The 13,239-nt window shown below is 45.8% G+C and overlaps 2 protein-coding genes across 3 annotated transcripts in view; one reads left to right on the top strand and one right to left on the bottom strand.

Moving 5' to 3' along the window:
* Positions 1-3,679: 3,679 nt before the first annotated feature.
* Positions 3,680-6,073, bottom strand: BRK1 (BRICK1 subunit of SCAR/WAVE actin nucleating complex). Its single transcript, XM_032765765.2, has 3 exons — positions 5,613-6,073; positions 5,180-5,262; positions 3,680-4,395 (listed from the first exon to the last, which is right to left on the bottom strand). The coding sequence occupies exons 1-3, from the start codon at positions 5,728-5,730 to the stop codon at positions 4,369-4,371; spliced, it is 228 nt and encodes a 75-aa protein (XP_032621656.1). The 5' UTR covers positions 5,731-6,073; the 3' UTR covers positions 3,680-4,368.
* Positions 6,074-6,140: 67 nt separating this feature from the next.
* The window catches only part of RHOA (ras homolog family member A), an 87,815-nt gene continuing 80,716 nt past the window's right edge, over positions 6,141-13,239 (top strand). The window contains exon 1 of one of the 2 annotated variants that reach the window (XM_032765762.2): positions 6,141-6,309. The gene's annotated coding sequence lies outside the window, so the exon portion shown is untranslated. The remainder of the gene's footprint in view (positions 6,310-13,239) is intronic. The other variant, XM_032765764.2, reaches the window with a different exon arrangement.

Here is a 13,239-nt window from a genome sequence, read left to right as displayed (position 1 = left end):
TGATGTGAAAGCCATGTTTGTTTGATTAAACTGTGTTGGGTCTCAGCATTTTTAACAGCCTCGGTAAGTACTACTAAAATTGGCTTTGACAATGACTGGCTTATAAGGCTTTCTGTATATCAATGCTGTCCAGAGGATTGGTGTTTTTCAGCCTTTTCACATAGTTTGTCAGCACTGGCTTTGCTGATTGATCTGGCAAGCCAAACTCCTCCATTTTTACTATAGAAATCCATGGTACACTCACCTTTTGAATACTGCATGCAATTCTGGTAGCCCCCCTCTCAAAAAAGATATACTGGAGTTGGAAAAGATAAAGAGAAGGGCAACTAAAATGATTAGGGGTATGGAACAGGTTCCATATAAGGAGAGATTAAAAAGACTGTAATTTTTCAGCTTGGAAAAGAGGACTAAGAGGGGATATGATAGAGGTCTATAAAATCTTGACTGGTGTGGAGAAAGGGAATAAGCTCCTTCACATATCACAAGAACTAGAGGGTCACCAAATGAAATTAATAGGCAGCAGCTTTAAAACAAACAAAAGGAAGTACTTCACACAACACAGTCAACCCATGAAACTTTTTGTCAGGGGTTGCTGTGAAGGCCAAAACTATAACAGGGTTCAAAAACGAACTAGATAAGTTCATGGAGGATATGTCCATCAATGGCTATTAGCCAGGATGGGCAGGGATGCAACATCATGCTTTGAGAGCCTTTGCTTGCCAGAAGCTGAGAGTGGATGACAGGGGATAGATCACTCGGTAATTGCCAGCGTCTGTTAATTCCCTTTGAAGCACCTGGCATTGGCCTCTGTGAGAAGATAGGATACTGGGCTAGATGGACCATAGCCATTCTTATGTAAAAATTGATTATAATATGACAAAAATATTACAGAAACTGCTCAAGATAACCTCTTGAGATACTAACAATGTGAGATAATGACTCTGCATTTTAAAAATCTTGGCCTACTAAGAAATATACATTTATGTAAGTTTATTGTCACAAATCTAGCATTCTGGAGCAAAGTCACTAAAACGCAGTCCCACAAACATGTCTTTACAGTGCCCCTCCTTTCTCCTTCTATCACACTTCACTCATAGTAGTTGTCCTTGGTCAGTGAAGACCCAGTGTTCAGAGCTGCTTTCACATGAGTTCACCTCCCACCCTGGGAGGCTGCGGGGACGAAGGCACCTTGCTCATTCCTCCAGCTGCTTGCCACTCTCTAGCCACTCACTCTGTCCGCTGTTTGTTGTGCCACCATTCACTTCACTACCAATGGCCCTACTCTGTCACCTTCTGCTACCACTGTCCTAAGTTTCCTGTAAGCTGCGTGGCAGTGCAGCAATCTATTTAGCACTATGCAAGCACTTAGGGAACCCACACTGGGACCTGCCATGGCCAGGGGAGGGGCATCCCTCCCTCAGACCCAACTCACTCTGCCCACGCATGGGAAAAAATTGAGGGAAAATTGTGTTCCCTATAAGCTGTGCACTTGAGCAGCTGCACAGGAGAGATTTAAGTGCTGCCCAGCCAATTAAGAGAGCACGCACAGCTGGCAGCATGTGTTCACGTGCCCCTGCCCGCCCATTGCTCCATTCTGCAGGCTGTGCAGGGTGAGAGGAGGGTGCTGATGTCAGCGTGTCTCCCTCTCCCCAGCCCCTGTAGCCCATCTACAGAGTAGGGGAGAGACAGGGGACAGAACCTGGCTCAGGACTCGGAGCTCCTGCAAGGAATGGTGAGGGGTTGAGTGCCTTTCTTAAAGAGACAGTTCACTGTTTCAGAGATTTCCCCAGCAGCCAGCTCACATCCTCCCCCTCTCTCTGTCCATGTACCCTAATCTCTGCAGAACAGGGGAGGGGAGATAATAGGGCTCAAGGGAGAGCAAGAGAGCTTTCAGTGAGTGTCTTAAAGAGACAGTGCAAGGCGTCTCAGAAACTTTCCCAGCAGCCAGCACAGACGCTGTCTGCATCTCACACACAGTCTCTGTGACACAGTCGCACACACACTGTCACCACACAGCCTCTGTGTCACACTTACTTCCCAACACATACTTGTATTATTTTTGTTGGTACTTCCTGCAATGCACATATATTCTCTGTAATTTTATTCTTTCAAAGTGTGTTATTTTAGTGTTTTGACTGATCTATGCATGTCATAATTTTTATTTCTCTCACACTTAATTTAATTGCTTGAGTAGTGAGTTCTAAAATGCCTAACCTGTCTTGGCTGGAGTAATTATCCCCATTTAACATTTAAAAATATATATATTTTATCCAGGTTTTTTGTTTCTGCTGGTGGCGCACAACCACATATATCTTACGGCACATAACATTTATTTCCACCCATGGATAGAAAAAAAATCAGAGGAAACATTTACCCTGACCATTAGAAAGCTTTTTCTCATTTCCAGCCTGAATTTGTTCATGACTAGTTTATATCCATTTGTTCTTGTGCTAACAGTCCTTTAGATTAACTAGCTCTTCACCCTTCCTGGTGGTTACCCACAATGTGTTTAGAGAGAGCAATGAGATCCCCTCCTAGCCACCATTTTGCTAAGCTAAACAAGCCAAGCTCTTCCAGTCTCTTCTCATAAGACAGGCCCCTCCATTTTCCTGATCATCCTACTATCTCCTCTCTGCACCTGTTCCAATTTTGAGTTTATCATTCTTGAACATGGGTGACCAGAACTGTACATGATATCTCAACTGAGGTCTTACTAGTACCTTATAAAATAGCATTAATACTTCTATCTTCACTGGAAATCCTCGCCTGATACATTCTAGGACTGCATTTGCCTTTTTCACAGCCATGGCTCATAGTCATCCTGTGGTTAACCAACACATCCAGGTTTCTCTTCTCTTCTGTCATTTCCAAGTCATGAGTCTCTAGCTTGTAGCAGAAATTCTTATTGGAGGACTTTAAGTGCTTTGCACACCTTTGGAGTAATAAACATGGGATGAAATTCCATAACAGTGTTCACATACAGATCTTCCTGTATAATATTCCAATCCTCCTCAGTATTCATGATGCCTCCCAACTTTCTATCTTCAGCAAATTTCATTAGCACATTCTTACTAACAAGGGAAAAAGACAGACCTGATGCTGTAAGAGAGTGGTCCTGCTGGGTTATGGGAAGGGGGCAGGCACAAGCCCATCCATGGCTAAAGGCCCCTCCTCCAGCCGAAAGGGAAGATTTAATGAACCTGGGACACAAATGAGTACAGGAGACAACAAAAGAAAAAACAGGGATAGGTCCCCTAATTTTGACCATCACACCTGATGGGGACACAGAGCAGAGAACCCCAGACAAGGCCCACTGCTCCTGAAACATGTCAAGGGAGCCAGTGATGTGGCCCAGAGGAACTCTGCCTGGATATGTGAATGGAGAGAGGAATAGAAGTAGGCCCCACAATTGCAGAGAACCCTCCAGTAAAGAATTTTTTTTTCTCCTTCTCTAAATCACAGAAAACTAGGATCCCTGATCACTACTAACCATTTTTGGGGAGTAGGAGTGAAACCCACTAGAGTGGAAATTGGTGGCAAAGGGAAGAATAGCAAGAGGCAACTGCACCTCTTACAGTAACAGGCCGTTGTGACTCCTCTTGGCCATCTGCAGTCCATGGCCATGCTCCCGCCCCTTTATCTCAGGAACCCCGACAATGACCTCTAGCTATAGATCAGCTCAGAACCAATCAGCAGAGGCAGTTTATTGTTGAAACACAAATGAAAGACACCCCCTGCGTAACACTACAGAATACAAAAAGATACAGAAAGCTCTGAAACCCACCCTGCCCAGAGAATTTATCTTGGCACATTATCTATTCCAGTCTCCCCTCACCAATCAATCACACACTGCACATCTACTGCTCTGCTCACAGACTGGAAGGATGGATATATTTGACATTTGTGCTACGAGATATGAGTTGCAGTGTTTGCTAAAAGAACTGAAACCACTAGATAAGTGGCCCGCCAATAGCATGGACACCCACTTCCTCAGCCAGTCAGCTCCCAAGAGAAGTTTTCTTTCCCCAAAGCAACCTTTGGCCAGAGAGATTCTGCAGCTACAAAATGTAGGTGTTCTACGTGCACAGCTGGGAATGAGAGAGAGATTAAGGGGTGCAGGAGTACTTGACATCTGCATGAATCTGTCTGTACAAAAAAATCACTGAATTCAACATGCTCATTTGCATTTTATCAATTTCCTCTGGAGTCACCCTGGAGCCATGCACTGAAGGCAGGGATACTGCATTGCAGAAACAAGCTAAAGTCCTGTCACCAGTAAGAAGTAATGAAGAAATCAGATGCCTAACAGTCAACTCTGGCACAGCCGCACAATCTTCTCCAGGTCAGCTCCCCACCAGCCTTCTGCAGTTAGGTCAGAGTTTCGCCCTTTGTTACCTGCCAAAGGAGAGCACAGCCTGCAGTCACCAAGGGCTAGCCAGTCCGCCCACTCAGGGAAAGTTAATGAGCTCCTGTACACTGGGAACTGGGTAAAAGTCATCCCTCGCAGCAAGGCTAGGACCAGGCCAGAGTCACTGATTCACCAAGATAATAAAAAATAATAATTGGAGATATACCGATCTCCTAGAACTGGAAGGGACCTTGAGAGGTCATCAAATCCAGCCCCCTGCCTTCACTAGCAGGGCCAATTTTTGCCCCAGATCTCTACGTGGCCCTCTCAAGGATTGAACTCACAACCCTGGGTAGCAGGCAAATGCTCAAACCACTGAGCTATCCCTCCCCTCAGATCTCAGTTCTCTCTCCAGCCCTGCTGGCGAAAACCAGTGCTGCAATGTAAGTACTGCTGGGATAACCACCAGCATGCAGAGGGCAGGAGCTCCAGGACTATTGTTCAGGAGAAAAGCCTGCAACACCACCCCTCGGTAACAAGTAGCACAGAGGAGCTCTGTGTGGTAGTCCCACACATCCCCCCCACTGCATAAAGAGAAGATTCGTTGGTGCTAGGCACAGAGTTACTGCCTAACTGGGTGGTTTGGGGGGGACAGCAGGGCAATACCCACTGGAGATAGGGTAAAGCCGCAGAGGGGCTTGAACAGCAAGGTCCCAGCTGTCCCTGAGCTGCTAAGCATGGGCTGAGCCCGCACCCAGCTACTCATAGGGCAACCCCTCCTCCCACACCAGGCATGTCTCCTACAGTCACCTCCCCTGCTCTACCCCTCACCCTGGCCTCGATGTACTCGATCCGTCGCTCCAGCGCGGTCAGCTTCTCGTTGAGGGTGGCGAGCCGGGAGCGGCAGGACATGTCTGCGGGAAAAGGGTCGGATCAGGGGCTGCACTGGGCTCAGGCTCCGCGGTACTCGGCCACTAGGACAGGTGCGCCCCCCGCTCCGCCCACCGGGGAGCCCCGACCCCAGAACCCGCCCGAAGAGAGCGCGGCGGCCGGCGCGGCCGGGCTGGGGTGGAGCCGGGCCTGGGATGATGGAGTCGAACTGGGGTGGGTGGCTGGGTGGGGGCGAAGGTCGAGCAGGCCCAGACCTCACTAGGAGGGATGGGGGCTGGAGTTGGGGGTGAAGGTGGAGCCGGCCAGGGGAACCGGCGGGAGGAGCCCGACCGAGCCGAGCCTGAGGGAGGAGCCGAGCCGAGCGCGCACGCACCGAAGGAGTTGAGGAAATCTGCGATCTTCTTGATGGAGCTGGTGATCACTTCGATGTACTCGCGGTTGGCCCAGTCCTGGTGGATCTCGCGCTGCACCGGGTCCTCTTGCAGCGACATGGCCACCGCCACCCCACGCCTACCCCCGCCTCCAGCGGCGCCGCCTAGCCCCCTGTCGCATTGCGCATGTGCGGGACACGGATCGCCAAGGGGCCTGGGGGCGTGGAAAGCGGCTTCCCGTACAGGACGGAGCCCCGCCCCCTGTTGTCGATCCAAAGTGCCAGACAACACGTGCCAAGCCGTGCGGCGCTCTCGCTTTCCCGTTGTCAGGAGACCCCACGGGCTCCCAGCCCAAGTTCCTATCCCGCGCGCGGCCCCGTGTCTCTAGTACCAATCCCTGCGCCCTTCCACATCAGCCTCGAGCCTTCTCGGCCCTAGTGCGCAGGCGCAAGAACGGCAGTGGGTACCGGCGGCGTAAATAGCTCCCGGGCTTTTATAGCGCCGCTTCCCGGCAGCCATTTCGCTAACTGCGTTGATTGGATCAGCTGGCGGTGGTGCGCATGCGCCGTGCTGTCCTCCTGTGAGCGCGCACGTCCTGCCCCGCCTGTTGCCGTTCGCTGCTGGTGCTGCTGCTGCTGCTGCGGGGGCCCGTAGAGCAGGAAGCGGCGTTAACGAGGCGAGACTGAGTCGGGCCTGCAGGTACTGGGTGTGGACTGGGCCTGCCTCCCCTCGCGCTCCCAACGCGGGTTGCGGGGCTGGCGCCTTTCGGCTGCATCCTAGCGCCCCTCCCCCCTTCTGCGGTGCGGGAGTGCGGGGCCCTGGAGACAGGACCCCCGGGATGCCCCACCCTGGAGGGAAACGGGGGGCGAGGAGGTGTTTCCCCTCTGTCTGAAGGGGACGTGTGAGACCTGTGGGCGGGGTATGGGGAGTTACAGGGACAGAAATCGTTGTCTTGTCTTCCTACGAGCCCAGTGGGTGATACCTCAGGGGTGGGCATAGGTCTGTCTCTGCTCTTCGCCCCCGAGCTCTGGGATGTGCCTGTGTCATGGGTGCGAGCTGGATCTGTTGAATCGTGAATAGGAAGGGGAGGTGTCCATATGCTAATTCTCTACTAAAATTCGTATCCCCTTATGGGAAAGTTTGAGGGCTCGCTAGTTTGATTCTTCTCTGTTCAAGGCTAAACAGCTATGGTTTCAGTTTTTGCTTTAGGTCCAGTTTAATAGTAGGCGTATGTTAATTTCTCTTTCTGGATTTCTGTTTTTGTTGAAGAAAGGGTGACATCTCTGAAGGGTCTTGATAGTGAGAATATTTTTCAAACATGGACCTTGTGTACATACAGAAGTTGTACTGATTTAACTTTGTGTGGGGATCAGCCTTTAGTAAACTACTTTGAGCATGTCCTTTACTTAAAGAGAACAGGCATGAAAGCCATAATAGGATTCTTTATGAGCACAAGGACATTTATGCGGTGGTGGTGGTTCTGTATCTTTGAGTAAATGTTTTTCGTGTGACGGGGTATATATTTGCTGTAGTCACACAAAGAGTTTATTGTGAAAATTGCTATTTCAGTTGGTGTAGGAAGTTGGTTTCTTGTGTTAGTACTGTTTGCTACACAGATAATTTTATTTCATAGTGTGTATATAGCTGGCATATTTTAGGTTTTTGTAGCAGGTTCTAGTTAAGCTCACAAAGACATTTAAGTATGTGTGGTTGTCACAGAATTCAGTTTGAAATACAATTGAATTTTAAAGTTGCGGGGAAGCACTGTCAGTTGCTAATGGCATAACAACCTTACATTAAATATAGCTGAAAATTGATTGTTGCTCAGTATGTACTTTGATTATTAATAATTTCTTCCCGTGCAAGATGAAAGTAAGTGAGAGACTTCAGTACAGTGGCTAGAGCAATGAATTTTGTTATGGAAAATATTTGAAAGTACTATTGCTCAATCAGAGTAAATTTTGATTATAAAAGATATCTAGAATGTCTTAATTTTTTTCACTTTATTCCCAGCTCTTGTTTTTCTTCTAGGACATCTCTTCCCTGACACCCCCACAATAAGTAGGTAGATATGTGAGGAGCAATGGGGGTCTCTTCAGATGCATTAAGCCTCACCTTCTCATATTGCAAGTCATGAAGGCTTCAGGAAAAACTAGATTACTCACAAAAATCTAGCTATGGGATGAAAGGCTTATTTCTAATATAGAGCAGAAAAAAACATATCTGGTGTTAGATAATCTTAGGGTATGGCTACATTAGAAATTTCAAAGCGCTGCCCCGGCAGCGCTTTGAAGTGTGAGTATAGGCAGAGTTGCAGCGCTGGGAGAGAGCTCTCCCAGCGCTGCTTGTAAACCACATCCCTTATGGGTGTAGCATGCAGCGCTGGGAGCCCTGCTCCCAGCGCTGCCGCCCTGATTACACTGACACTTTACAGCGCTGCATCTTGCAGCGCTCAGGGGGTGTTTTTTCACACCCCTGAGCGCGAAAGTTGCAGCGCTGTAAAGTGCCAGTGTAGCCAAGCCCTAAATGACATAGGTTTTTAAAAGATGTGTAGTCTTACTTTTTGACTCTCAAAAATACCCAAACTTGAAGATAATACTCAAGATGTGTAACAACTTAATACCCAAGTTTTCTATGACTCAGATTGCCAGGCTGTACTAAGGAAGTACAGTGTTTACTGGTTGAGTCCAGTGTCAAGTCTGAACCTCCCTGGAAGGACCCTGCTTGGAAATTTTTGCTGTTTTTCTGCAGGTGAGCTGATCTGTTGTAGCAAAGTCCACCCCCTTTCTGACAATCACCAGAGCACTAGCATTTTAGATTGAAACTCTTAATTCTGGAGCATAATGGCAGTTCTAACTTGGGCTGAGATATAAAAAAAATTATAACGGTCAACGTTTAATTTCACGAAGTTTTCATGGGAATGCTTAATAGGGTGTTCAACTAAACTAAGTAAATCTTGCATTATTCCCCATAGCTTATCAAACCCAAGCTCTTGCAGATTGCCACATGGAGTGAGTGCCAAAGGCAGGGACCCTGCACTGAAGAAACAGACAATTAAAAACACCCCAACTGATCTTATTGACCACCAGGGTGTAGGACTAGTAACTGCACTTCAGATAACCTGGTCTCTGATCATTCCAGGGCTTAAAGGGTGCTTTGGCATCAACTGAAACAAAAAATGGCAAAAATGAACTCTTTTTTGCCTTCCCTTCTCAATTGCTCTGGCCTCCCTGTCTGTGTCTCAACCTTTTTATCTTCAGCTCCCCTCTTATCTGTTTCCTCAAACCATTTACACGCCTCCAAATCCTGCCAATTTTTCCTTGACATAATTTCTAGAATCTGCCCAAGCCCTGACTTTCTCATTTTGACTACTGCAATGTCTTACTCTCTACTTGGCTGCAAGGAAAGTTGAAACAATTGCAGCAAGCTAGACATTCCTTGAGAAATAGTTCTTGCTGCTTTCTGCATGAAGTCCATATCTTGCTTTTGGATGCAAAGATTTGCACTGAGACAAGTTCAGGATCTGTCAAAACGGTGAACTAACTTTATCGCTATACATGTCAGAAATCTGCACCCTCTGAGTGGTAGACTTGGAGCAGCTAGAGACATTCCATATGCACTGTCTATGCCAAATCCTGAGTATAAAGTGGTTTGAGAGACAAAGTTGGTGATTTCTTTTATGGGACCAACTCGCCAACAGAAGTTGGTCCCATAAAAGATATTTATTCACCCACCAAGTGTCTTGAATATCATGGGACCAACATGGCTACAACAACACTTCATATGTAAAGTAGTTTGTGAGATTGACGTTTTGCAGAAAATCAAAGTTCTGGCTTTTCTTCACTCACTTATTATATTCAAAAGTGACGTTGTTTGCTCTTTGGCCATGTTGCCAGGATGGAACACCTCAGCTCTCAAACTCTCCATTGACTTTGCCTACTGTGCTGACCACAGTAAGTCCTTCTTCAATCTTTCAAGCTTTCCTTTACCTTTTATGTTAAATTTTAAGCATCTTGTTCTCTGCAAAGCTCTGTAAGAACCTGGATGCTCTTATCTTCCCTATCCACTTGGTCTGAGACATGCTTCTCTGTCCCTTTTAGGGCTTGTTTAAAGTTTTTGGATTTTTTTACCTATAGTTAATTATCAGATTATTTGAGGTAGTTAACATATTTTGTAAAGGTTAGTCTTCCTCTAAAACTTTGTTCTAAGATTCAGACATCTGTAGCTTGCTCTAGTCAGTCTAGCAGTATGTCTACACTGTAATCAGGATGCAGGATTGCAACACGTTAGCATCTCCAGGCTAGCCAACTTTCTGAAAATAGCAGTGTAGCTGTGGACGCGCACGCTTTTACGAATGTGTGCCCTCCCCCCTTTAGGTTAAGTTATTTAGGTTTATAAGTAATTGCTTTTAAATTAAAATAAAAGCCTGGTGCCACTTTCTTTTATAAGAGAAGCCTTTAGTGTCCACTTACGCTAGTCTGTGAGCCACTTCGTCTGCAGCTCCTTATTCCTAAACACCTCTCCTTTCTTAAATCAGCCTGCCATGTCTTCTCTCTCCTCTTCCAAACCCCTCCTTTAAAATACACTTTTTCAAAAGGTCTTTTGACCTTCAACTCATTAAAGTAGTAGTAACAAAGTAGGTGACCGAAAATCTTTACCAAAAGGGTAAAAACATAAATCTCAGAGCCAGTGGCACATGTGGAACTTTTCTTCAGTCATGCTGTTTTCCATTCCCTTTTCTATTCAATTGTGCTGTTCCCAACCCCCCTTTCTGCATTTATACACTTTTTAGTAAGATCTGGCTTACGCACAATTTTTATGCCAATGTAATTTTCAGTTGGAGGTATTATTAATAGTTATACTGGTAAAAACCCTCGAGTAGATGCAGTTTTATTAATATAAAGGTGCCTGATACCAGTACAGCTCATTACCTTTCCCATGTGGAAATAACTGTCAGTATAAAACACTTCTTTAGTGATGTTACTGCATCTGGGTGGGGTGGGGCATGGAGGGCTTGTGAAGCTTTCACTATACCAGTATAGTATGCAGACAATAGTGCAAGCTCTTGTTTTCATGCTTTTCTCTAAAGCTCCAACCATATTGCTGCCGTACCAAAAACAGCCAAGATCATTGTTAGTACTTTGTATTGAATCTGGAAATGAAGCTGTTGCAGATACTTGAGCAGTTCAATCCACTGCTGTGATAGGTGCCCTGACAAACCTAAAATAAATAGCTGCAGCATTCTTCAATAACTGAAGCTTCCAGAGTAGCCTTAAATAGAGTGCATTGCAGTACTTTAACCTGGAGGTGACAAAGGTCTAGATAAATGTTGTGAAGTTTGCATTAGAAAGGAATAGCTGTCTTGGTGGCTGTAGCTGGTGCGCTGTCCCACATACCATCACTACTACTTGAGGATCCAATAAGACACACAGCTATAATCAATTTTAGTGGAAGCTGGTCATGCTCCTTCAGTAATAGTCCTGATACCATGTCTTCCTGTTCTCTGCTGATCAACAAGTGTCACATCAGTCTTATCTGGGTTAAGTTGTAGCCTGTTTACTTAAATCTAAACATCTTTCCCAATCAGAGGCAGAGTAATGACATCACAGAGTCTGGGTGCAGTGAAGAGTGATTCATAGATTATTTGGGTTGGAAGGGACCTCCGGAGATCATCTTGTCCCACCCCCTGCTCAAAGCAGGACCAATCCCCAAATGGCCCCCTCAAGGACTGAACTCACAACCTTGGGTTTAGCAGGCCAGTTCTCAAACCACTGAGCTATCCCTCTCCCCCCGGGTTAAGGTGGGATTGATAGCAAGCCTGTCTAATGTTTCTGTCATGGAAACCTAGAGAACTGCTATCTGGAGTTCTGTATGCACATTTATGCAGCACTGTTTTCTGAATTTGGCATCTCAACTGAGATGATCAGTTACCATAACAAGGAGCGCTTCATAGATATGAAGACAGATAAATAGGATAACCAGTTGGAATAATGTACTAGGAGTCACAGTGGAGTCTCTATCACTGACCATTTTAAAATCAAGATTGGATTTTTTTTAAAAGGAGATGTCCTAGGATTTTTGGGGGGGCGAAGTCATATGGCTTAAGGTGGGTGAGGTAATATTTTATTGGTCCAATTTTCGTTGGTGAGAGAGACAAGCTTTCAAAGCACTTCTTCAGCACTGTGTAGCTTGGAAGCTTGTCTCTCTTTCCAGCAAAAGTTGGTCCAATAAAATATATTACTTCACCCATCTTGACCTCTAATATCTTGAAGCCAACATGTCTACAACACCACTGCATACAACAATGGAAGATATAGGGATAAAGTTGTCTTGCATCATTGTCCAACATTTTTACCTAAAGTACAGGCAAGTCTCATCTTATGCTGGGGTTATGTTCCGCTGTCAGTGTGTAAAGCGAAAATCGTGTATAGTCAAAATTATATTGAATGTAATGGCGGGAGGAATCGCCTGCACTACAGGTACAGTATTTAAATGGTTGTGTTTTTTTTTTTTTTTTTTTTTTTGCTGACAGCACAAAACTGAATTCACACGTTAAATACGCGTAAGATGAGACTCACCTGTAGAGTCAGTTTTGCCTAAACCAGACAGTTAATCTCCTAGTTCTTGTAGTGTCCTCTGCACTGTGGGTCGCTTCAGCCAGTGTAGCTTGGGCAGTGGAATATAAACAAGCAATGCCCACTGGAGCACTCATGTCCTCCCCTCAGTGCTGGAGCACACGCTGAGGGCAGGATATAAGAGAGCGCTTGGTGCTCTGGCTGCCTCAGTTCCCCCACCACACCCCCCTACCCCTTCTGCAGCATTGATCCCAGAAAGTGGGGGTGGTGGGCAGAGAGTATGAATATGCAGAGTCCATTTCGAAGAACTCTGTTTACGAGTAAGTAACTATCATTTTTTCCTCAAAACCTCTCTCTCTTATGAGGAAGAAACAAGGCTCCATACCTTAAATTTTAAGTGTGCTTTGAGTTTTTACTGATTTGTGTAAATGACTTCCTGAAAGCCTTAGTCTTAATCCCAAAAGATTACGTAAAATGTAAGGGGAATACCATTTCCAAGGAAAGTTTGTTGAAATGGACTATGTTATTGGTTTGGTTTGGGGAGGTTGTCGGTGCCTGAATTTTTTTTGAATTTATGGTTAAGGTGGCATTGATAGCAAGCCTGTCTAATGTTTCCATCATAGAAACCTAGAGAACTGCTATTTGGAGTTCTGCATGCACATTTATGCAGCACTGTTTTCTCAATTTGGCATCTCAATCTGATGCTTGCTTTAGGCAAACGGTTCTCTAGTCCTTGTTTAGAATTAGAAATCCTCAGCCTACTTCCCGGGGGATTATACTGCTAGCTGTACTCCTATAAAAAGAATATTCAGAGGCTCCCTGAAAGGAAGGCTTATTACCGTGGTAACTAGGTTGAAAGTGTTACCTTTGCGTATTCATAATATCCATGCACCTTCCCCTCTTCCACAGACTTCTATCATTATGGGACTCTGCAGTTTAGCAGAAGAATTGAGTTGGGTGGGGGACTTCATGACTACTTGTAACCTTGCCTCTAAACTTTTAGTGCTATGAGGGGACACGCATGTGGTCCAAACAGGCACTGCTTTTCCAGAAG

Source organism: Chelonoidis abingdonii, chromosome 16, assembly GCF_003597395.2.
Source record: "Chelonoidis abingdonii isolate Lonesome George chromosome 16, CheloAbing_2.0, whole genome shotgun sequence".
NCBI classification, from domain to species: Eukaryota; Metazoa; Chordata; order Testudines; family Testudinidae; genus Chelonoidis; species Chelonoidis abingdonii.
The sequence above is the reverse complement of the archived record's forward strand: the minus strand, read 5'-3'. Positions and strand labels throughout refer to the sequence as shown.